We start from the raw sequence: 26,169 nt of genomic DNA on the forward strand, positions 1-26,169 counted from the left end.
CCACAGAAGGATACCTTTTCCTTCAGAGTAAAAACCAACAGCAGCCCAAGGAAAGTTCTGGACTCTCACTGATGAGTGCTTCTGTGTCAAATAGAAGCTCTAACCCTGTGTCTCCAGAAGACAAATTGATCCTGCCATCTCTACAAAGAGTGAGGCAGAGAGCTAGACCAAGTGTCTGTACAGTTCATGGATTTCTGCCCTGGGCAAGGGCTGAACTGGATGCCCTGGGGAAGGCAGGGATCTCAAACTGCACAAATACTCATTAATCAATGACCATATCATGGACCATCAGAGCTGAAAACGCCATCAAGGGTCTGGCCCAGTGGTTCTCAAACTGTGTTCTGTGGGGGCTGTGGAAATGCCTCAGGAGCTACCCACTGATGGAAGGGGATGGTTGGTTTTCCATCCAGGCCTCTACAGCAGCTTCAATTAGAACAGCAATGGGTAGGGTCATACGTAAAAGCATCTAGAACTAAACTCCTTGGGTCCAAATCCCACCTCTGTCACTTACCACCATTGTGACCTTTGGCAAGTTATGGCTACACCTCAGTTTTCTCCTCTGTGAAATGGGGATTATAGTGGTACCCACTCATAAAATTGGTGTCAATTAAATGAACAAATAAAGTACTTAGTAAACCCTCAACAAATGTTAACTATTATCATTTCTCTACCTTAACACATTTTAATTATGAAAATAATACAAACTCTTTCATTCCTTCATTGAAGTATTGAGCACGCATTTCCTGAGCACCTACTGTATGCTGGACAATGTTCTAGGCTCCTGGTGTGCCTCAGGGAACAAAGCATACAAAAAGTCAGATACACTGAAAAAGTCTACCCTATGTCTACAGTTGCCTCATCCCCGACTCCTGTAATAGTTCACAGTTTGGGGTCCTTCCACACCTTTCTCTCAATGTGTGTAAAAATATACTAAACACACACACAGCTATATACATCTATATTCATAACTGTGTATACATCTACATATATGTAACTTTGTGATTTGCATTTTTCACTTAATGTATCATGAATTACCCTTCAAGACGATACAGATCACCCAAAGGTATTTTTTTAAATAGCGGCATATTGTTCCTTTGGATGCCTATATTATGACCCAGTGATCCAGTCCCTTGTTAACCGTCATGCAGGTTTTCACCAGTCTTTTTCCACACACAAAAAACAACCGTCTACGGATGTTCTTTCTGTTTTAGCTGCTATTTCTATGCGATTCCCTAATGTGGGTCAAAGGGTAAATGCTTTGTTTTACATAGAACTCCCCAGATTACTTTCCTCCCACGTTGTGTGACCCACACTCCCATTTTCATTGCTGCCTTCCCCACCGGCACTCGCTCTTCACACCCTTGTCCAGGGTGTTCTGATGACTTTTTGTAAAGCTAAGTATCTTTGCATGTGCTCATGGCCAGGTGCATTTCTTCCATGAGATAACCTTTTCCTAGTCAAGTATCATTCTTTTGACTTTGTTTATTGTGCCTTTTGGCATAAGGAAGTTTTCGTTTTATTTCTCCTAGGTGTTTATTTTGCTTGAGAAGGTCTCCCATCTCTCAGGTTATTCAGCTCTTACCCAGAATTTTCTTACAACATTATCAGAGTATGTTCTATATTTAGCTCTTAAATCCATCTAGAAATTACTATTGAAAGGTATGAGGTGTTGAGGGAAAGGGTCTGACTTTTTTTTACAAACGATGCCAGTTATCCTAGTTATGACACCATTCTTTATTAAATAAAGTTATCTTCTCACAGAATTGAAGTGTCCTGTTGTCATATAAGTTTTCATATATATCTGAAATTTCCATATTAGATTGTTATGGTTCTCTTTGTCTCTTCTTATGCTATTATCATAATCTTTTTGTTACAGTAGCTTTTTATGACATTTTGTTACCGGATAAAACTAGAATTTTCTCTTTATTCTTTGTCAAAAACTTGTCACCATGTATATTTCCATATGTATTTACCGGTCCTTACAATAGCCTGTGAGACCTGGAATGGATGGGTCCCCTGTTCCTTTTTTGAACTTCTCTCTTGCTCTTCTTCTGCCTCATTCCATACTGGTTACATTGGCCTCCCTGCTGTTGGAACACATTACCTGAACTCTCACCTTTGACCTTTTGCTCTAGTTTTCTCTAGCTTGGAGCTCCTGGGTGGCGCAGATAGTTAGCAAGCTAAGTTACTAACCAAAGTTTGGAAGTTCAAGTCCACCCAGAGGCACCTTGTAAGAAAGGCTTGATTTTCCTTCCAAAAAATTAGCCATTGAAAACCCTATGGAGCACGGTTTTACTCTGACATACACGAAGTAACCATGACTCAGAATCAACTCGACAGCAAATTTTTTTGTTTTTTTCTTTTTCCCTAGATTGGTACTCTTCTTCTGATAGCCACTTGGCTGACTCCCTCACCTCCTACAAGTCTTTGCTCGAATCCCATCTTCTCAATGAAGTCTACTGTGAATACTCAGGCTTTTTAATACTGCAGCCTGCCATGATACCTCTCCCTATCTCTTACCCTGCCACTTTGTCCTTTTTTATCACAGCACCCTGTAAGAATATAAACTCCCTGGGGGCAGGAATCTTTGTCTACTGTGTTCTGATATTCCCCAGGCACTTAGATCATAGCAGTTAAGTTCCAAAATATGCCACTGAGATTCACATTGAATTCTTATTAAATGTGTACCTTATCATGAGAAATACTGACATTTTTAAGACAAATTTTCCTTTGAGAAAATATACTGTATTTCTCTATTTATTCAGATCTTTTTATAAGACTTTATTGCATTTTGAAGTTTTCTATATAAGCCAGTCTTGTCTGGGCTATATCCAGTGATGTTTTACCATCTCACTGCCCCATGCTGGCCCAAGCCAGTCCCTCTTGCCGACACCACCACACAGCATTTTAGCTGGTCTCTCACTCGCCCCTGTGGCTCCCTGTTAATTCATTTGCAGTGGAGCATCTGGGCTGATTTTTTTGGAAATTAAGATTTGGCCCTATCACTCCTCTTCTTAGCCCTCAAACAGCTTCCTGCTGCCCTCAGAGTGGGGCCCTGGTGGCACAGTGTTTAAGCGCTCGGCTGCTAACCTAAAAGTTGACAGTTTGAACCCACGAGAGGCTCCATGGGAGAAAGACGTAGCAGTCTGCTTCCATAAAGATTTCCAGCCTTGGAAACCCCAGGGGACAGTTCTGCTCTGTCCTGTAGGGTCACTATCAGTGGGAATCCACTCATTGGCAAGGGGTAACGGCCTTAGAGTAAATTCCAAATTTCTTGTCAGGGCCTGAGGGCCTTGTGTCATTGGGCCCGTCTTGCACTTGGCGGTCATCTCATGTCAGCTTCTCGCTCTCATTGCTCATCTTCTCTCTGTTTCTCCAAACACCAAGCTTGAGCACGCCCCAGGGCCTTTGCACTTGCTCTCCGTTCTGACTGCACTTTCTCCCAGTCTTCAGATTACCAGCTCTTCTTGACATTAGGATCCATCTCCGGTGTTACTTCCTCAGAGGCCGCTCTTGACCACCATCTGAAGTGGCTCTAGTGGCCCTGCGGTCACTCTTTAGCCTCCACTGTATTCATAGCCTTTGCCTGTTTTTGAAGGTACTCGATCACTGTGTGTCTCCCTTCAACTGGAATGCAGAGATAGAGCATGGACTTTGTCTGTCTGTCTGTCTTCTTTACCAGTGTAGCCCCAGGCACCTAGTGGATGTTCAAAATTATCTGCTCAGTAAATGAATGCATAACAGTCAATCTTTCTTGTTAAATTTATTTCTAGGTATTTTATAGCTTCTATCACTGTCATGAGTAAATTTTGAACAAATTTGATGGAGGGCAAGAAACCTTAGAAATTGGCTTACTCTACCTGCTTTTGACTGATTAGATCTGTTACTCAGTTGCAAAATATGTCTCTTCTTTATAGGGTATTTTTTAATCCCATGGATTTTTTTCATTGCAAATAAAACAAACCAGGTGGTTTTTCAACCCATTTACAAAAGCACAATTTTAATCAGCCGTTTTCTTTTGGCACAAGTCACAAGAAAGATTTAAGGTTTGTATATCTATATACACCTGTATGTATCTGTATAGATACATAGGAGCCCTGGTGGCATAGTTGTTAAGCGTTATATATCTTTATACTTTGCTCAGCCCGCATGCCGTGCTGGGCCCCTGGAAGGTACTCAGACTCCAGCTGTTAGTTTCTGACGCAGTGAATTAATTTCTAAATTATAGATGTTTACAGTTGGTGTGAACGAATTTCCACCCCCCTTTTTTTAAATGACGTCTCTAACATAGACGGAGCTCCCAAATACAAATGCTATCAGCATGAGTGAATTACAAGAGGCGGGACCCCAAGGATTACCTACAACAGAAAAGAGGCTGTGGCCATTAGTTCACCTCCCTTCCCATAGTTTTGTGCAGGGCATACAGTTCAGTTGTGAGAGAAAAAAAAGTTGTCATGTTTCAACCCCCGAATACTTGGCTTTAGGGAGCTACATTCTGAGTTGGTGGCCTTTACTAGGGAGCATTCATTCATTTACCGTTTGCACTGGTGAGATAGTCGGCCACTTGGAGGGCTTGCTGTGTAATTAGCTCCATGTTAAGAGATGTGGAGAATTCAGAGAAGTGTAGCATGTGCTCTCTGCTCTCAGGAAACTTAATATCTATGAGCTGTGTTAACACCAACATGAGCAGTTCAATGAATATTCCAGGTCATCAAATATACCTATCGATTCAACTATGTGTAATAATGATGAGTGGGTAATGAAATAAGCTAACATATATTCAGTGTACTTGAAAGCATAATATCTATGGGATATCAGAGTTATTTTCAGTGTCAGAAGCTGTGATTTAACCTTTTAAGAAAGCTTTGGGTAAGAATTGAAGGAAGAAAATGTTACCTTAGGCTTCCTCATAAATAAAAATGACCAGCCTCTTCATTTAAGCTGCTAATCAGTTTATTGGAAATAGTGGCTGAATTAGAACTACTATTTTCCAGCTAAGTTGGTCATATAAATAGAGATGATTAAAAATGCACGTGCCCCATTCCTGTGCGTTTCCTGAGAAACCTAAATAGGGCATGGCAGTGCCATTATTTTGGCTGTGGAGACCAGTGTAGAAACAGCTCGAGGAGAATTTGGTTGGAATCTCAGCGACTCTTACAAGGTTGCTTAAGGACTCTGAAATTTCCTCTTCAGCTGGAAAGAATGTAAAATGAGGGGAAATTTTCTTTCTGCAACACCAGCTGAATGCATTTTAATGGGCTGTAGTGCCACGGTGATTTACTGCCCTTTTTTGTTCTTTTATATGTTATATTTGTCATTTTGCTGTGGCAGTGTCATCTATACAACAGCATAGTTACAAGAAAATGGTGACAGGTTACAGGAATGCCACGGGAGATGCCGGCCTTTCCCCTTGTCATTACTTGGAATGAAATACCAAGTCCAATGCCAAGCATTTGGTTTCAGAAAGAATATATTTTAGAAGATGTATATTGCACATTTCTGAAATAGTATTGTTTTTCATTTTTATTAAATGAAAAATTTTACATAAGAATTTCTATGTAACAAGATTCCCAATGTGTAGGAACAATTTCATGATTAAATATCCGTTTATGCTTTCCCTTTTTACCAACAATACAAGAAGCAAAAACAAAGAAGCGTGTTTCACTGTCCTTCATTTGCTTAAGACATGGAAATTTCTGACTTGAAGCACAAATGACAATCTTACATTTTAGGAAATCTCTCTTTTAATTTTTATATTAAACTGGTATATAGTACATGTCCAAAAGGAGTGCTGAAAGTAAAGTTTCGGAGCTCAAAATAAGCCAAGATTTTGGTAAAACATGTAATAAACTTGTAAAAAAAAAAAAAAAACATGCTTGCAGTTTCAAAAATTGTTAAAGACTTTTATATGAAAGATTTTATATTGGTAAATTATTCCTGCCTTTTCTATAAGGAAATATATTATGTCAGTTTTATATTAAAATTAAATTACTTCATCCTTGATATTAATAAAAATGGAAAAGCCTTTGATATTTTTAAAATATTTAGCAAAGTTAAGTGACAATACCTGTCTCACTGGTGTTTACCCCCAGCAGCGTCAAAGAGGTAGACACATCGTGGCCACTCACTGACCACTTGTCACTAGATGCCAATTGTGATGTTTTCATTTTCATCCCTTTACTTGCTTTAGAAAAATCATACTGAAATTTAGAAACAACGCACCAGGATTAATTCTGGCAGTTTTATGTCTAAGAAACCTAGTGAACTTCGCTCAGAACTGGTAAACAAAGAGCAGGGAATTTTCACATGCTGCTCTAGATTAACTTTTGGGTGATTTTCGACTAGTTTCTCTTGTACGCAAGTACTTGTAGGTGACTGTAAACGACATTTTTGAGAGTGCCATGAAAATACCTATTGGATGATCCAATCTATCCGATCAGAACAGAAGGGAAGTCAGGATTTCCTTCATCTCTGTAAGACGGCCACATGTAGAGACATCAGTGGTTGAGAGAACATCAGGGGTGGAAGTAGACTAAACAAACTCCTTTGTGAAGAAAGAATTTGTATTTTAAATACATCACTGACCTTTAAAAGAATCAAAGGCGAAGTTGGGACTGGAGCGTGACAGGAAGAAGCCTGGTGCTCACAGAGACGGCTTTGTCTGCCCTTCGGACTGTATCAGTGTCAGAACTTTCCCACCCAAATCTTAGAAAAATTGTCTCTAAAATTCTAGTGTCTAAAAAATGACCTCCCCCACACACCCACACCCGCAATACTACCTGTAGAATTGCCAGTGTTACTGTTTTCAGGGTGAGAAGATCTTGGGTGGGGCTTTTAATGTCTGATTCTTCCTCAAGCCTCAGTTTTGCCAGCTTAGCTGTTGCATAGCCTGAATCAAGCAGCCTTTGTCCATCAGGAAGGCTGTCCTGGGGGAAGAGGAGAGGGGGAGGGTGCACACCTTTGTGGAGCCGTGGCACTTGACCAGCTGCTTTTGTGGTCTCTTACACTTGTCAGACTGGATCCCAGGCCTTCCTGCAGGTGCGGGGCCAAACGGGGCACATCTTCCAGGGGCATCCATCTACTTGCTGATAAACAATTTAAAACACTGTTTTTCTTAAAAATCGGCATATTATGGAGTAAACTGCAACATTTGTGTGTTTATTTTAAAAGATAAAACAGACTCCAAAGAAATTTTCAGCTTTGGGGGGGCCACTTAGGCTAACCCTCTAACTCCTGCCTAAAATTCTAACATGTTAAAAACAAACCCCACACACACCCACACACACGCTGCTTGTAGAATTATCACGGTTACTGTTTTTAGCGTGAGAAAGAAGATCTTTTAATTAATGTCTGATTCTGTCCCAAGGCACAGCTTTGCTAGCTCAGCAATCCTAGAGTTGTAATCGTTCTCCATTGGGAAGGTTGTCCAGAGGGAAAAGACGGGACAGATGACCGGAACGTGTGAGAGTCAGGCCTTCTTGACCTGCTCAGAGCTTCAGGTCAGCCATCCAGGCTACATACGGTGAGGGTCCTTGGGGTCAGAACCTAGATTGCTTTCAAACCTTCTTGGACCATTCCTAGGGCAGTTTTCAAGCACGTGAGCTAGGAATCTGGGCCTAGCAATTCTCTGAACCCAATTTTAATAGTGTAGTTCACACAGAAACTGTGGAGCCCAGTGCACATAATCTGAAAGCGTTTTCTTTAGAAGGTTTAACAATCCAGTTACTGTTGAGCTGATTCCAACTCATGTCGACCCCGTGTGTGTCAGAGTAGAACTGTGCTATGGCTGGTTTGTCAGAAGTAAATTGCCAGGTCTTTCTTCCAAGGCATCTCTGGGTGGACTCAAACCTTTCGGTTAGCAGCCAAGCATGTTAACCATTTGCTCTACCCAGGGACTCCAGACATAAGGTAGTGGGTTCAAATCCAGGCTTCTTGGCCAAATTTCTTGAAGTCTCTAAATCTCAGCATCTATAGCTATAAAACAAGGAGAAAACTATTTATGAATCTCATACTGGGCTGTAGGGGGATAAATGCAGTGAGCCAGACAGCTGGCACAAAGCTAGGCGCAGAGTAAGCGCTGAGAAGTGTCAGTTACTGGTGGTTCTTCTGTGGCTTGGGATGGTTTTATGGCCCATGTGGCTCTCCAGAGAACTGGGTGATTTACCCAGGCCTCCGCCAGTCCCAAGTTTGAGTGCTGCGGCCCTTTAGAGCAGCCCAGAACTGAACTTACAGGGAACTGAATGCATTTCTTGATGCTGTAAACCGAACAAACAAAACGCATTTTTGTCGAACCCATTCCGACTCATAGTGACCCCATAGGACAGAGTAGAAATGCCTTGTAGGGTTTCCAAGGCTGTAATCTTTACGGAAGCAGACTGCCACATCTTTCTGCCACAGAGCGGCTGATGGGTTCAAGCCAAACACTCAGCCACTATGAGACCAGGTCTCCTTCCTGATGCTATACAGGGTATTGTTTACAAGAAGGCTGTGGAGTGTTGTGGTCTCCAGGAGCACCGAGCGTCAGGGGAGTACTGTTACTCTATCAGGTGTCAAGGCCTCTAATGAGTCCCCAGCCGAGGCTCTTTTCCATTTGCCTGCCTTTGGGATATGAACAGCATCAGCATGACCCAGGATTTTATCTTGCTGCTGGTGATGGTAGAGATGATGATAATGATTAAATATTTACTGCGTTTTCAAGTAAAATGACTTTATTTGAAGCAGTAATAGCTCAAAGCAGTGTATAACGTAGTCTGTACTTCCCTGTAGCTCAGCACACTGAATACAACACCAGCCTCCCTTTGTTGTTCTGGCCGTTCGGGGTTTCTCTGCTCCTCGATGTCCTTGGTTTAAATGTGGACACCTTTTTTATGTTTGCCCTTCTGTAACACCAATTCTCAAGAGAGCATGAGAGAATGCACTTTAATAAAACTCCATTAGAAGGGATTATAGATCACCTCATTTACTGACTTTTTCAGACATTGGATATGAACTGGAGAAACATAGGGAGTTTGTGTAAGGGAATGCGAAGCCTTACTTAGAAGTAGGGCTTAGCCACAAGTTTTCTTCCACATGTTGTTTTCATTTAGAAGAGTAAATAGCTGTCTCTGAGAAACAAGATTGGAAAGTAAGCCTGACACTTGCCTTGGAATTAATAAATGGTATCTGCTCAGCACATCTGTCAGTATCTCTCACGCATTTCCCATTCGCTGTAGTAAATATCCAAGCAATACATCATTCTAGCAATGTAATTGATGTGCATTTTCCTGTGTGTAATTTACATATTGGTATTGCTAATGGTACAATTGCTAACTATGGGTTAGTATTAATTATAACATAGTTTATTCAAGTTGGAGCTCTTGGCCAAAACATGTGTTGGCATACTAATTTTTGTCTAAGGTTTTACTTAGGTGTTGTCCTTACAGGATTTAATTTTGTCTTTACTCGAGATTACATTTATTCCCATGGTACACATGATAAGAAACAGAATTATCTTTGTGATGATAATTGCCTGTTTGGTGGGTTCTTCGTACATCTCCTTGAGTAATTTCCCCAGGTATTGGTGCGTGTTTATGTCCGCACGCACACATGTGCACACGTGGGGCTAAGGACCACACCAGAGCGTCAGAGTGACTTACACGTCTTCATAAACTCACTTCGGAGCTTAATATTTCTGCCTTGTTTGCTCTGTGGGTATTAAGGAAGTTAGAAAACGCTCCCATGACAGGGTCATAGGGACGAGATAACTATCTCATTAAATAAAATTATTCTTAATAGTTTGAATCATATTAGCATTATCTTATTAGAAGTTTCTCTCTTTTTTTTTTTTTTCTTTTCTAAAAAGCCTCAGTGTAATTACTCTCTAGCAGACATTTTGGCTACTGTAAAGACTTCTAAAACAAATTCCATTTATGATCATGAAAAATAGTCTGTATCCACTTAATCATGACAAGTATTGAAGTCTAACACTTCATCGTCGACAGATGCTCATTTCCTGAGTCTCTGATACGTACCCGGTTAACTGTCTTGTCATTGATGGATATATATCTCACTGCTTTGGGTGCTGGCAATAAAACATTTTGCACTGTTCTTTATTTCCATGTTCTTTCTTTCTATTAATCTCATTTTATCATTGATGGAAGTCATCGGCAAGTTTACTGGTAAAGCTCCAGGTACACTCTGAGAAAACCTTCCTTTACCTCCTCGCTGTCTCTGGCAGACTTGGGAGCCAGCGTTCAGACATTTCCTTCTTTCTCGGTCTGTTGTTTTGATGTCCATGGAATGTCATCTGCAGTCAGCCCCCGAGGCCTCTCTTCTTAACCAAGCCCTCTTTAAATACTGGGGATAAGCCGAAGAAAGACCATGAAATGAGACCTATATGCTCTTTACTTTCCACTTCAACTTTTCTCTCTTTTTTTCTTTCCTTACATGCCCTTTCTTCAATGTCTGAGGACTTTAACATAAATGGAAAAAGAATAGGCAGGCTGTGAAAAGACTAGGAGGTTAGAGACTTTTGATCCAGCAAACATGGTCTTCCATTTACTGTGGACAAATAAGATACTGGACCAGCTCATGTGACGGCCACAAAGATAAGTAAAATCAGCTTTGTCCTCAAGGACAAAGCCTTTATGTTCAAAAATATTCTTCCATGTACATACACGTTGTTCTCCTTGTAAAACCTGCTTCTATGTTTTAAGACATTGATTCAGTAAAGACTTACCAAGTGACTATTATGTTAAAGACACCCTGTTAATCAGTAGAAGTTAAAAAGAGAATAAGAAAATGTCCCTATTCTTGCAAAGCTCCAATGGAAGATGGTATCACAGGGCCTGCTGTTCTTCATCTTGGTTACAGAAATGGCTTTACTTCCTTTTCTGTTTTTTCATAGCACTTCTTTCTAGCCTGATGTCATTTGTGTTTCTTTTCTCCGATACCTTTCCATCATCTCTACCTTGATCAGCATAGTTACTCTAGAATCCTCTAGAAGAATTACTTACATTTCATTCCTGCAGTAAATTTCAGAAACACATTGACTCAATGGTTAACATCGACTCTTTTCTACATTTCTGCCCATAAAATCCTTTGCCCTCATAAATTTATCTTATTTTTATTCTGGAATTTTTATTTCCTTATTGCATTGTTTGACCCTTCTTTTTTTTTTTTTTTTTTTTCATTCTCTTGTTAGACTCTCCATTTTACCAACTCATCTAAAGAATTGTGAACCTGAGACCTATCTTCCAGAATGTTAACAGTAGTCCCCCAATTCTTCTGTATTACTGGGGACCGTTGTGGTGCAGTGAAACAAGAATGGGTTTCACGGTCAGACACCCCTGGATCAGAGTGTAGCTCTACTGCTCACCTCTTCACTGACTCTGGGCACTGACTTGTCGTGACTGCCTACGCTGCTTCTTTCTGCATTTATAAAGTGGTAATGGTGTAGCATTAAATGAGAATTCCGTAAGGTACCTGTCATATAACATAGGTCTTCAAAAAGGTTAGCCTTCTTCCTTCCTATCTAATTTGGTAGCACCTGGATATTTTAGCAACATAATTTAAATGCCTTTATAATCAAGAATATCTTCCAATCTTACTGTGGCTAATGATAAAATTAGGGTCTGATTCCACCAGGTTTGCCTCTTAATTCTGTAAAAGAGCTTTCAAGTAGTCCAGTGAGGAAAAATGGCTGATTGATAGTGTAAGATATTAATATATCAGGAGGTGTTTTAAAAATAACTCAATTAAATATTTTTCTCCTGTTGCACAGATTAGGGAAAACATTCTCACTTATAGTAAGGAGCAATTGTTCAGAGTTTTTTCTTATTGTTGTGTAGGGAATCAGCTAAGGTATTCAATATTGATTCCTGGGTCCTCCCTCATACCTTTGGTCTGGAATCCATGGGGAACCCAGCCACCTGCATGTTTCCAAAGCTCTCCAAATGATTCTTGTCGTTAGGTGTCATCGAGTCGGTTCTGACTCATAGCAACCCCATGTACAACAGAACAAAACACTGCCCAGTCCTGCGCCATCCTCACAATCGTTACGCTTGAGCCCATTGTTGTAGCCACTGTGTCAGTCTATCTCGTTGCGGATCTTAAGCTTGAAGGACTCCTAAGCTCTCTAAAATGAGAGAACCTCTGTTCTGGAATAACTTGAACAGAATACCTCAATATTGTTAAATATAAACACAAAATATAAATAAGCCTTATTTATAAAAGTACCTCAGTATTTGAAAAAAAAGTATGTGTCTACTGACTGAGAGTTGAGAGATTATGTGACCCCTCACTGTATCTCAGACACCACAAGCCTCATTCTCTCTCTAAGGGTCACCCTGTGGCTGTGTGACAGACACGTCACACATCTACATGTGGTTCGCTAGACTCTGTACATTTTCTGAGCCTCAGAAATACCAGTTCTTCTAGCAAGCGTATAGAATTTACTAGGCCTACTTACTTTTTGGTAATATAGCAGATAGCAAATTTCAGGCAGCCGGAAAAGCTTTAAAGTGTTTTTGCACTAAGTTCCCACTTCATGCAGGAAGCTATGGTGTTCCTTGTTCCCACAGGGATAACTCTTAAGAACCAGAAATAAGGTAGACCATGGCCTGAGGTACAAAGTCTGGAAGAAAATTAGAGGAACAGTAGATTTTGATTTTAATGTGTTCAAAGTTGATTTTCAGATAAGCCATTGGAAATGTCTACTCTTAACTAGTGCGTCCTCGAAAGCATCTGTCCCAGAGACAGTCACTCACACTCCCGTGATTGATTGATAACTTATTATTGACAGCTTGTTTCCGCATTTTATTACTCAACCATAATTTGAGAAAGGCAAATAGAAAACAAATAAAGCTATTTCATCAGAATAGTAATCGCACTAATAATTCTCCTCACACGTTAGTGCCCAGCTAGTACGCAATAAGGCTTTGATGGATCGTCTTATTCACAGGGTGTCAGCCACATCAATAAATGAGAGCAGTAACTGTCATGAAATTAGAACAAAAATAAACACGTAGATTCATTTTTTAGAGAAGGTATACATCAAACAATCCACTATCTCCGTTTTATTGAAAACTCATGTTTCTGATCCTTGCTTGTAATCCGCACGTGCTCTGCGTGCACACAGTGGACATCAGAGACAAAGGAAGGTGAGAAATTCACAGGCATAATAGGTCACAGATGGTACACAGAGTGGGAATGTGCATGATGCCAGGAGTAGGGACTGACTGCATTCTCAGGGAGGAAAACAGTGATGTGTAATGTAGATGAAGAACCTTGGAGGTGTTTTGAGATTATGTATAACGTTAAGGTCCTGCTGATCAAAGCTAAATGCGGACTGCAAGGACTCTTAACTTCCTGAGCAACCAGACCTGAGTGGACTATGTCACAACCATCTTTAAAACCAGCATGTTGCTCTTTACAAAAACGAAAGGAAGGAAGGAGGCCAAGGAAAGGAAAGGAATTTACCTCTTCAAAGGGTCCAAATAAACAGAGGAAAATTAATTCAGATGGATTCTCTTTTCCATAAAAATCATTAAAATGGTAGTGCAAAGCAACTGAGCTTGCTCAATTAAAATTTCAGAGTATCTTCTGGGACCGGTGGTCCCTGACGCAGACTTGAAGAAACAAGAGTGCAGTGTATTTCCACAGTGTCCATTTTGTCTTCTCCTTCCATTTCCTCTCCTGTCTTATCTCATGAGGCTTCTCAACTCCCTCAGTTTCTCTTTTCAGCAAAGTTGCTCTCCCCAATCTCTTTCTCTCCTTTTCCCCCAAAGAGAAGTGATATTTTGGAATTCAGTTTGCCTCTAAAACTTTTTGCATGTCATAAGAATGGGGTAGTTTGTTGCTTGGGTTCAATTCAAACATCGAACCCAAACACATTTTTTCTCCCAGCATGAAACCAACACAATGTTTCCATAGATGGCACCCCCATTCACCAGTCCCTCACACTAAGACCTAAGAATCACCTGGGGCATCACCCCAGTGTGTGGCTCTTGACAGGCCCTCCTTGGTCCCTGTGTCCTTTTAGTTCTGATTGTTCCCTCAGTTCAGACCTTGGAGGCTTCTGGCCTAGGTGGGCAACAGCCTTCCTATTGCTCTTCAAATTCCCTACCTTTTGTTTCTTCAGCTAAGCTGGTATGTTACAGCCCAAATAGTCTCCTCAAGGCACAGCTCTGTTGTTTTCTATGGTCCCTTGTTTCATAAGCTTAGTATAGGCTGTTCTATCTGGTAAGCAAGGCCCTTTTCCCCCATAATTCCTCAGTTCTTCAAGGCCTCCACTCCATTGCTGCCCAACCTGTTCCTGGGCCACAGCCAGGTTAGACTAGACGATGATCACAGAAGCCTGTTTGTGCTCCCCACCTCTTTGTCTTGGCTTACGAGACATCCTTCCCACCTACCTTTGAAATCTGCCTCATTCTTCAAGCCCTTTCTTAAATGTTCCCTCTGGCAAAGAGCCCTCCATGAGCCCCCTCTCCACACTTCTCTAATCGTGTCTACTGGGTTCAGTATCTCGCCCATGGCACATAATGAGGCTTTCTGCATTATTCATTGTGGTAGATTCCCTGAAGGATGAGGTCAAGGTCTTCTTACTCATCCCTAATCCCCTGCAGAGCCTAGTTACTGTACCTTGAGCATAGATGGTAGCTGCCTTTGAGTTGGCTCCGACCCATGGTCATCTTACGCACAACTGAATGAAACATTGCCTGGTCCTGCATCATCCTCATGAGCACCAGCATGTCTGAGTCCATCACTGTGGCTATTGTGCCAACCCATCTCACTGAGGGTCTCCCATGTCCCCGTAGGTCCTCTGCTTCACCAAACATGATGTCCTCCACTGACAGTTGATCCCTCCTGATGATGTATCCAAAGCAAGCAAGTTGGACAGTGTTCTGTTGTGATCCATAAGGTTTTTGTTGGCTAATCTTTTTTCCTAGTCTCTCTTAGTCTGGATGCTCCCTGAAACCTGTTCACCATTGGTGACCTTGCTGTGTTTGAAATACTGATAGCATAGCTTCCAGCATCATAGCAACACACCAGCTACCACAGCACAGTGAACTGACAGATGGGTGGTGGTTGAGCATTACAAAAAAAAAAAAAAAAACCAAATCCATTGCCATTGAGTGGATTCCAAAGGTACTTAATAAAGACAGTTGTTAATTTGAAGATTGTGAAAGCCAAGATTAGCTACCGTATTTTTACGCAAATAACACTCACTTTCTACTTTTGTCAACAGTGCCCCTCCCCTTCCCCTTTACCACTCTGTACAACCCTATCTCCTTCCTCTCTCCAACTCTTGGAACCCTTCTGTGTGTCCACTGGAACTCAATTCCATATATGCTCATCCTTGTCCATTCACTCTTCTAGATAACTATTTCAGAACTTCTCTCTCAAATTCCCCACACTTCCTCCGTTACCCCTGTTCCCACCTTTCACTTCTTGCTTCTCCTTTCACTGGGACAATGAAGCAATCAGAAGAAACCATTCACATGTTCCACCACCTGCTCCCACATCTACTCACTGCAGAGCACCTGTGCCCGTGTGCTCTGATTTCCCTCCAGTTACTCTGGGGGAACAGTCTGCCCTCCTGAGTGAGCCCGCCTGTCCGTGTGTGCACGGGACCATCCCAGCCTGCTTCTTCACAGCCATCACTGCAGCCTTCATCTCCCACACCAACCTTTCCCTCTCCGTTGGATCATGAGCATCGGCATTCAAAGATGCTATAGTTTCTCCCATCTTCAAAAAACAAAAAAGCTTTCTCCTCATCCCCACATCCTCGCTGGCTGCTCCACATTTGTGCACCCTCTTACAGGAAAGTCCTGAAGAGTTGTCCATGTCCACATGAGTTTCTTCCTCCTCCTTCACTGGCTCTTCTTTTCCAGCCTCCATTTCTGCTTCCTCCTCCTCCCCAGCCTCTCTCTGTGTCTGTTCCCTGAGTGCTCTCACGCAGTCTCAGAGCTTCAAAGACTATCTTGCTGACAACTCCACAATTCATATAATAATCCTGCGTATCCAACAGCCTACCTGGTGTCTACTTTTGGATGTCTGATATCTCAAACTTGACTTGTCCAAAGCCAAACTCCTGATTTCCCCACCTACCTCCCCAAATCTGCTCCTCCCACTGTCTTGACCTATCAGTAAACGGCAGCTGCATCTTTTCAGTCATTCATGTCAGAAGCCCTAATGCTGTACTAACACAGTCCACATCCAGTTCATCGGCAAACACTGATGGCTCGACCTTCAAAATATATTTCAGGTTGGACTGTGTCTTACACCTCCACTGCTACCATCTTATTCCAAACCATCATAAGCTCTCACATGGGTGATTGCAATGGCCTCAACTGGTATCTAGTCCTGCTTCCACCTTTGACCCCCTATGGCCTGTTCTGAGCACTGCTGCCAGTGTGATCCTTTTAAGATATAAGCCAGATGTATCACTCCTCACTCAGAATCCCCCCATAGCTCCCCTGCCATGCAGAGAAAAAGCAGAGTTCTGGCAGTGATCTGCAGAGGATCCCCCACTCTCTGACCGTGTGTCCCACCACTCTACCGCGTCTTTCTCCACTCCAGCCCCACCTCAACAGTGCAGTCCCATCTTACGCTTTTAGCCTTTTCTTCCCCCTGCCTGGAATGCTGCTCCCTGGATATCAGCGTATCTCACTTCCTTTCCTCCTTCAGGTCTCTGCTCAAATGTCATTTTCTCAGTAACTTCTCCTCCGACCGCCCAGTTTCAGCAGCAGCTCCCCACCCCACCCAACTCTTCTGCAACATCTAACTGGAGCACAATTAACATACAGCATATATTATTTATTTAAATGTATGTCTGTGTTCCTTCTCAAGAATATCAGTTCTATGAGGACCGATACCCATTGCCGTCAAGTTGATTCCGACTCGTAGCGACCCTACAGGATAGAGTAGAACTGCCCCATAGGGTTTCCAAGGCTCTAATCTTTATGGAAGCAGACTGCCATGTCTTTCTCCCGTCGAGCAGCTGGCGGGTTCAAACCGCCGACCCTTCAGTTAGCTGCTGAATATTTAACCACCGTGCCACCAGGGCTTCTGTTCTTTGAGGACAGAGAGTTTGTTTTTGCCCATTTGTTCACTGCTGCAGGCCTAAGATATAGCATGGCACACAGTAAGTGCTCATAATTATCTGTTGAATAAATGAAAAACAGTGCTGGTTTTTCTTCACATGTAAGGCCAGCCTAGAAATGGTCCCCGTTATGCCGAGATTCTGGGCTGCCAGCTGCCCCTTGGCTGGTCCTGGTCTTGCCTCCCCTGCCCTTTGGGGAAGCCTCTCGTTCCGTCAGGGTCAGCTGGATCCTGGTGACACAGACAGCGCGACCAGTAGCTCCAGGTGCCCCGGGCAGCCTGTGTGACTTCCTGCGCTTGTGTCCTTGGATCTTCAGGAAGAATTTAGATGGCCAGTTCAGTAGACAGCCTTGGGCCAACCTCAAGCCCGTGGCTCAGCACACTGTGGTCTCAGCTTGGCTTGTTGACTTTATTTTAACAGTGGACACTGGGCCAAAACCGACTGTTTTCTGCCAAGTTGAAAACAAACCAAATACTGGTTTGGACAGTTGTTCCCTTTTTTTGAGATGTTTCACACGAGACATTTTATCTGAAACCTTAAATAGTGCAGTTTGACTGGATTGTCACTCTTTTTAAAATTTTCTTGGTCATTTAAAACATTAGTAACCAGGGCTGTAACTGGGAGTCCATATCGTGGGTATCTGTGATGACTGTGCTCTCCCGCGCCAGCAGCCACTCTGCCTTCCTGTAATACTTGGCTTATTCATCATTTTTCATGCATATGTTCAAGGCCAAATAATGCCCACTGTTAACTATATACATCTAGTTTATGCTTTTTCAATGGAACTAAATGTGCAGTAAACTCTAAATAAAAAGCATATAGAAGAGAAAAAAAAAAGCCTTTCCAAGAAGAATTAGAATTTATTAAAATAAGAATAAAAGTCTGTACCATTAGAAACCTGGCAAGAAAATAACAAGACAGAGGGGAAAACATTATGAAAAGAACTCTCTTGCCAGAGGTTTGTAAATTATACTGCTAAATTCATAGATTTGGGTAAGGGGAAGAACCTGCCTGTTGCAGTCACTTCCTGTCACATTCTATACTCTGTTCAAGGCTGGCTGGCATCTCATAACCACAGCCACATGTTTCCACAGATATCAAAGCAGGGAGAAGAGCGTCCTCTGAGGAGAAGCATGTCAGGAGCCCCATTTCAGGCAGGGTAGAGGGCAGAGCGAACCAGGAAGCAAGAACGTCCGTACCTAGCGTCCACCAGAATCAGCGCCACATCCCTCCCTGAGCAGATAAGCAGATGAGTCCTCAGAACATCTGACAGTTGGGATTTATTTCATCCAGACTTGTGTTTATGTTGATGTTTTTCCAAAGTAGTCCTACACACAGTTGACAGAATCCGTCCGTAAGCTGGCAGTACCACCTCACCCAGGAGACAGGAGTGGGTCACAGGCTGTGTCCGGCAGCCCCCACCAGCCCTATTCTGCATGACTGCTACCATGATCACACTGTAGCTGTGTCATGCAGAGAGGGAACATTTCATTTTCTTGACCTGCAATGTGAAATGAGTTAAAAAGTAAGGGCTAGAGAACCATACTACTTAGCTGACCGCGGCTGCATAGCAATGCGCTGGCTGCTTGCTGAGGGGAGTCGGGGGCTGCGGTGAGATCCCCTCGCCCTGCCAAAGGGGGATGCAGTGTCACCCACCAGCTCTCCTGCAGCCCAGGTCAGACACGCAAGTCAGAGTCACAAGCCGCGTGGCTGACAGACGTGTGACCTCCAGCAGGACGCTCTCCTGTCACTGTTGATAATACATGATTGATATCGGTGTTATTTTTTATATTTAAATTTTTAGAGAGAAGTTTTTTCTAAAGAATTCCTTTCCAAAATGTTGTACTAACTGACAGAATTTAGTTACAAAAACACATAATAAGTCGTTTACTTAGAAAATACATTTGGAGAACTAGCCGTCTGTAACTAGTGAAATAAAAGAAATGGCTGCCAGCATGCCAGCATTTGGAAGAGTAAAACCAATCTGATTTTATGTTTTAAGAGTTAGCTTTCTCTAATTGGCTGAAAATAAAAAGTGAAAAGAATTGATTTTGTTTGTTTGTTTGTTTCGTGAATTTGAAATACGTTGGACTCCCCGAGTGGTGCACTCAGCTGCTAACCTAAAGTTTGAAGGTTTGAGTCTACCCAGAGGCTCCTCAGAAGAAAGACCTGGTGATCTACTTCTGAAAAGTCTGCCATTGAAAACCCTGTGGAGCACAGTTCTACTCTGACACACACGGGGTAACCTTGAGTCAGCAACTGGTTTGGGTTTTTTGTATTTCTTTTTACACAGATTGCTTTTTTGTTTTTGTTTTTTTTTTTCACTTTTTATTCTTCATCTTTTTATTACATACACATTTTTACTCTAAAATTTCCTCAGCGATTTATTTAATGTAACAGTTTCCTCCAAATCTACCAGTCTACAACTGGTTTTCTGTTCCATTGGTATATTGGAGTGGGGTTTGTCAGAGGCTGTTACAATAAAAGATAATTAATGTTAGTGTTTTCAGGATTTAGCTGGACAACTAGCTTGAGTAATACTCATTCAAACAAACCAGCAGGACATCCTCTTAAAATGTCAGGAATAAAAATGGCCTGTGAAGGGTTATCCAGAGGGGTTTTTTAAAGTGTCATTTTTTTTTTTTTTTACCTCACAACTGCTTTCACTGTGGCCATCACCTTGACTGGAAGAGCGTTTGTACGGGGACCTTGGGTGGTCGCTGCCCTGGGGTCTCCTTCCTCACGCTGTCACCTGACCTTCACCAGCGCCCTCCATCCGATGGCCACTGGCGTTCTTGGGCGAGGAAGACTCTGTTATAAGATCCTATGTTTGTGATATGAATAACTTTACCAAGAGACTTTGTATGTTCCCAGCAGAAACAGAGGAACAGATGGGAAGTTAAAGCTCGACACTCCCTGATGTTGGGTGGTGTGCACAAGGACACAGACACCATGATATTAGTGGTTAAGTTTTTTAAGAATCAGATGGAAAACCCAGTAAAAGGGTAGCAAAGAGCTGGTACTAACATGCAATTTTAATGACGTTTTTACCAACAAAAACAAAAAGAAAGTTCTAAGGTGAAAACTTTGGAAATGAAATTCCTGTTTCCAGAGTGACCTAATGTGACAGCTCAGATGCTGAGTTCTGTCAGGTTCTGATTGAAAAAGTAGAGGTCCCTAAAAACATGGATTCTGTTGAGTGAATTGAACGTGGTATTCATACTGTTTTCATCCTGAACTCATTTAGCAGAGGAGATGGATCTTTCATCGGCATGGATGTGGTGTTCCATCACATTACACCGTAAACAGTGCAGATGATGGGGTTTCAGAAACGGGGAGCGGGAGGGCTGAGCCCCTCACCACTGTAAGGTCCTGGTTATCTAATTTCACCAGATACGAGATGTGAGGGCCAGTACTGTGATCATCACCTGCTTCCCACGTTGTGAGCAAATTGCTTAGAAGGAGACTTTTGCCCACCAGATGTGACCTAGATTTAGATTTCCAGATGTGGGGAGGGGGACACTCCATTGTGTTAAAAAAACAATTGCAGGTGAAATGCGTAGTAAATGAGCTTATCTCACTTTTCCAGGTGTTTGGGCTAATATGTTATGGAATTACTGCTTCGTTTATGAAAAATAATTGAGGAAAATGTTCCAGCAAATCAAATTTGGATAAAGGCTTCGGGTAGCTATTGTGTTGTGAGCAAGCTTTTAAACAGCAGAAAGAGCAGGGAGCTAATAGAGATAATAAAAATCTAAAAACTGTGCTTGAGAAGGGTCTCTTCTAAAAGGGTCAGGCGTGGCTGTGCCGTCCAGCTTATAGTTTGGTAAAATATTGAAGAACAGTGTGAACAATTACACTCCCTTCAGTGCATATGAAAGCTGTTTTAGGAAATCAAACCTTATCTGTCTGCTGGCTCTGATAAGTCTGACTACTCTGTTAAATGCAGCAGCGAAATTAAAAAAAAGTAACATCTTTATTGTCTCTTACTCAATCTCTGTCCTTTCTCACTTCCTTTCATCCTCAGGAGCTGCCACTCCAAAGCCGGTCCCAGAGCCTGAGCAGCAAACAGACCATACAGTTAAAATTGCTGGAGTCATTGCTGGCATCTTGCTGTTTGTTATTCTGTTTCTTGGAGTTGTGTTGGTAATGAAGAAAAGGTGAGTCCCTGGCTCTTGCCAGAGATGTAGCTGTATCTTATTGTTGGCCTGGTAGCTTCATATGTGTGAAAGTATTCAGTTACTGAGCTGCCTTTTATGACCAAGACACATCTGTGAGTATGATGAACATTTTTACCATATAGCATTCAAGATTATGGGACCAAATTTAGAGTAGATGGCTTTGATTTTGATGACTGTACAAACCATATCATGCTAGAAGAGCATAAGAATCACGTGTCTTCCCACAAAGGTGGGACAGAAAATTGCAAAGTCTTAGAAGCCATGTACTCAGAAAGAAATTTGTGGTACTTACTACGGATGTGCTGATGTATCTGAGGAGTCAGAATCAACTCAGTGGCAGTGGGTTTGGTTTTTTGGAGGATACAAGGAAGAAGACTGTTTCTTATTATTCTGGAAGACAGCGATGATAACAGAATTGACTGAGTTCATATTATGTGCTGCCACCATCCTCGGTGGGTTCATCAGCACAGCACCCTGTGAGAACAAGCATCTCAAAGAGCAGCCTGGCAGAAACCAGGGCATGACATGTGTGAGGTTGGGTACTAGGGCACGTTCTATGTGGTGAGATTGCCCTGTCTGGCTGAGGGTGGACTCAGGGAGAAGAAGAGCAGACATGGCTGTGATAAACAGTCTTTACCTCTGATACTTGAAGAATATGCAGTGTCTTTTGTTTTATGGAAACAAATAAAATCTTGCTTAATAATAAAGGATTCAATTTACATAAAAAGTATCAACATAAAAAATGTAGATGTAAAAAGTACATGCTACAATATGGATGGAGCTGGAAGACATGCTGAGTGAAATAAGTCAATCGCAAAAGGGCACATATTATATGATCTCACTTATAGAGAAAGACAAGAAAAGGCAAATGTATAGAGAAAAAGTTGGTGAGTGGTTACCAGAGGCGGGAGGGAGAGGGAAAGGGAGGTGAATGGTGGTAGAAATATCGCTTTGATTAAGGGTAGAGTTGCCCAGCCCATTATTGTAATTGGCTGTCAGTAAGTTGCACACCTGTAAGTTGTGTGATCGATATATTTACAACAACGACTACCTATAAAAAAGAACAGCTGCTGAGGCTGCTTATGTACAACTGAAAACCTCATGGAGTTTGATTCCTTGGTTTGGAGGTTGCGGGTCACGGTTTTATGGGACATCACAGTTAATTGACCTGATAACATGTTTAGTGCTTCTGTTCTACCTCCTAGTTCGTTGCATAGTACCTGGGGTCTTTAAAGCTTGCAACCACCATCCAAGACACAACTGGTCTCTATTCATCTGGAGCAAGAGAGGAAGAAGGAGCATCAGGAATAGGAGGAGGATATGGAATGTGTGGCTAATTGCCCCATGAACAACTGCCTCCTTTGCCATGAGACCAGAAGAACTGGATGGGGCCTGGCTACCATTACTGAACATTTTGATCTAAGATTCCATAGAAGAATCCTGATCAAAAGGGGGAAAATATAGAATAGAATTTCAAATTATCATGGGCTCCAGACTTCCTGGAGCCGTGAAGGATGAACCCCTGAAACTACCCCTACTCCTCACTTATCGGCACGGTTAGGTTCCAAAGGCCAGGCCGTTAATGCAAAAATGAGCATTATGCAAGAGTCCAGGTCGTGCCCCATCTTCAGCACCAGTGTCTCCCCCCACCCCCCGTTACTCACCATCCATTGGGCCCCCCGGTGCATCTCCGAATGCGCGTGGTGTGGCTGGCCCCCCTCCCCCACCATGCCTTCCCAACCACTGTGGAGCTCGCAGGGGTGGGGGGTGGTTGTTGGGAGTGGTGGTTGGGGGTTGCCTGCCACCTCTGGAGCAGCAGGAGACCACCGTCACCTGACCACGCTCCACATGGACCCTGCTTCACCTCTCCACCTTCCCACTCCACCGGCCCTGGAAACAGGCCTTGTCGGCAGGAGGCTCCCAGCCCTGCGGGCAGGTGAAGCCTGGCCACCTGAGCCCGGCAGAGGCTTCAGAGGTGGAGTAGAGGCCTCTTTGGAATAAGAGACTTCCGAGCCCCCCACCTCCCAGACTCCTGTGGCCCTGGCTTCGCTGCCCCCCTCGTGGCCCGGCAGCCCCACCTCCTGCCCCACCTGGCCAGCTGACCCAGTGATACAGACACCCCAGGTAGCATGACCCGCCAGCAGCCTGCGTGGGCTTGCTCCCTCTCACAAACCTTGCCCTCCTCCTGCCCCTCCCCCTCTTGCCCCAGCTCGTCCTTGATGCACAAAATAGTCAGATAGTAGATTTTTGACTATTGTTATAAATGCAAAATGTCGTGTAAGGAGATAGTCGATAAGTGAGGAGTAGCAGTATTGCCTTGAGATAATCTTTAAACCTTAAACCAAAAATATCCCCTGAAGTTTCCTTAAAACCAAACAAGAATTTAGCTCAACTAGTAAAGAAAAGTCTGCGTTGAGCATTATGCTCTTTTAAGAACTGTATATATGTAGGATCAAATTGACAACAGCAGCTGGAAGGATTAGATAGGAACCTTACCCATTGCCGTCGAGTTGATTCCGACTCATAGCGACCCTATAGGAGAGAGTAGAACTGCCCCATAGAGTTTCCAAGGAGCAGCTGGTGGATTTGTACTGCCGACCTTTTGGTTAGCAGTCGAGTTCTTAAACACTGCGCCACCAGGGCTCCAGATAGGAACTTTAGGGGGCAGTAAATTTATGTTAATGGGGGAGGAAGGACTCCGAAAAGGAGGATGAGAATGGTTCCACAACTCAAAGAACTGATCAATGTCGGTAAATTGTACGCGTAGAAACAGTGGAACTGGTGTATGTTTTGTTATGTGTAGTCTCAACAACAAAATAAATAAAATTGTATAATTTTAAGAAAGCAGTAATAGGATAAGCAGAGGTAATACACAGATCTTGTCCTTTTCTCTATGGTTTTAAAACAACCGTAGTCATAGAGTGGGAGTGAGGTCGTGGGTGATAGGACGTTCAGGTGGAGAGGTTGGCACAGCAAGGCCTCGAAACTTCTGTTCACTGGTGTAAGGAGGCTGAACTTGGTCCTAAAATCCTTTGATGGCTTTTAGCAGATAGTAGAATGATCGGATTTTTATTTCGGAAAGATCTCTTTGATGTTAGCGTTGAGCACAATAAGGAGGAGATTGAGCTTGAGTCAGGTGGTCCAGTTAAACGGAGAGAAGGGCTAACTTTAGAAATATTTAGGATGTCAGTTTTAGTAGCCATTAGGAGGTAGAAACTGGGAGAAAAGGCACAATATAGAAAGAACCTAGTTTCTGGATTGGACAGCTTAGTGGCGCTATTACCGTTCACCAAAATGTGGAAGGTAAGAAGTAGACCATATTTGAGGAGTGAAAATGGAGAATTCAGCTTCAAATTTGAGTTCAGTATCCCTGTAAAATATGTACATAAATGGAGATGTCCACTGGGCAGTTGGAGATGTGATGTGGACCAGGAATAACAGTCTCTACAGTCTGAAATTCAACATCCATGGAGCTGAAATCCCTCAAAGCTACTGTAGAGTGTAAAGAAGGAAGGTAAATGGTAAAGATAAAACCTTGGGTAACAGCACTATTAATTCTTTTCTTGCTTCTTCCTCTGTTTTGTTTAGTGGTCTCGCTGGGCCCCAGCTATTGCTCCATCACAGCTGTAAATATCACTTAGGTCTTAGGTCCTTATTGTTGCCTCTTTCCTTCCTTCCCACTTGTCACGTGTTCTTTATTCCTCTCTCTATTTCCACCCATCTTTTAATTTCTTTCCTCACCCTTGATTCTTTGTTCCTTTTCATTCACTTCTCTGTATCTCTCTTTTCTTTACCTTTTTTCTTCTTCTTTAGCTGTTTATCTCTTTGTAACGCTTTTTCCCCATCTCTCTCTTTTCTTCTTCCTCTTTTAGCTGTCCCTTACTTCCCCGCATATGTCTCTTGCACATTCTTCATTTGCTCCCTGCCTCCATGTTTATACCGATAGCTTCTGTTTGGCTCCAGAGGTTTGTAACTTTTTTTTTTTTTTTTAAACCTGACCCACTATAAACTCTAAGCAACAGTAGGCCCTACTATGCCTGAATATTCAAAGAATTGTTTTGGAGATATTTATTTTAAATTGTGGAAGTATGTTGGATTTTTGTGTCACCTGGCAAGCTCTCTATGAGGAATAGCCTGAAACTATTACTCTAGTTATCCTTGTGACCTTAGCTGCATCTTAACCAGTCCCCCAAGGATCTGTTTCTGCTGGATTAATTCATTATTCTACCTGGGGCTCTCAGATGGTCACCAAGGTTATGTTATAAATTATACGTTTGAAGAGAGTGCCTACAGTAACATTATGGCCTTGATACAACTTTAGTCTAAATACCAATAAGTCATATCAGGTTTGCATGATCGTTTACTAAGTAATAATTTTAAAATGGTGGTTTTCACATCATGTGCCACTTTTGTATTTGCTTTATTTGAAACATAAAATATGCTTTCTGTAAGGCAAATTGCAAATATACCATACCTATAAGCAGAAAATTTGATGTAAAATTTAGACCTACACAGTCATGTGGTACAAACTGTGATATTTAATAGAAATTCATAATACTTCTCATTTTTTACAAATTTTTCCCAAAATTTAAGGCTAAATTCTAAAAGTAGTATTTTTAAACAGCATAATTAAAACATGATGTTAATCATGGATAAGCTGCTTGAGTGTTATAGATATGTAATAAGTAACATTGTTTCTTTAGAAGAACATTGAATTTAGATTTAGAATTCCCAGATCTGTATCTTAACCAGCATTGTTGTTCTGTGAATGAGATAATCTCTGCATCCCTCCCAACCCCCAGATAGCAGGTGTCCTGTTTCGTAGCACCTGTGGTGACACTAGTATACATTTGCTGTTCCCGAAGTACTGGGGGTGGCTCATGGCGTATTCCCGAAGTACTGGGG

The 26,169-nt window shown here is 42.3% G+C and overlaps 1 protein-coding gene across 2 annotated transcripts in view; it reads left to right on the forward strand.

Annotated features, from left to right (window-relative positions):
• The window catches only part of PTPRM (protein tyrosine phosphatase receptor type M), a 746,511-nt gene that overhangs the window by 447,156 nt on the left and 273,186 nt on the right, over positions 1-26,169 (forward strand). For both annotated transcript variants that reach the window (XM_004385786.3, XM_012558215.1), the window contains one exon: positions 21,111-21,243. In XM_004385786.3, the coding sequence (XP_004385843.1) occupies positions 21,111-21,243 (133 nt within the window). The remainder of the gene's footprint in view (positions 1-21,110; positions 21,244-26,169) is intronic.

The sequence above is a fragment of the Trichechus manatus genome, unplaced genomic scaffold (assembly GCF_000243295.1).
Source record: "Trichechus manatus latirostris isolate Lorelei unplaced genomic scaffold, TriManLat1.0 scaffold00146, whole genome shotgun sequence".
NCBI classification, from domain to species: Eukaryota; Metazoa; Chordata; class Mammalia; order Sirenia; family Trichechidae; genus Trichechus; species Trichechus manatus.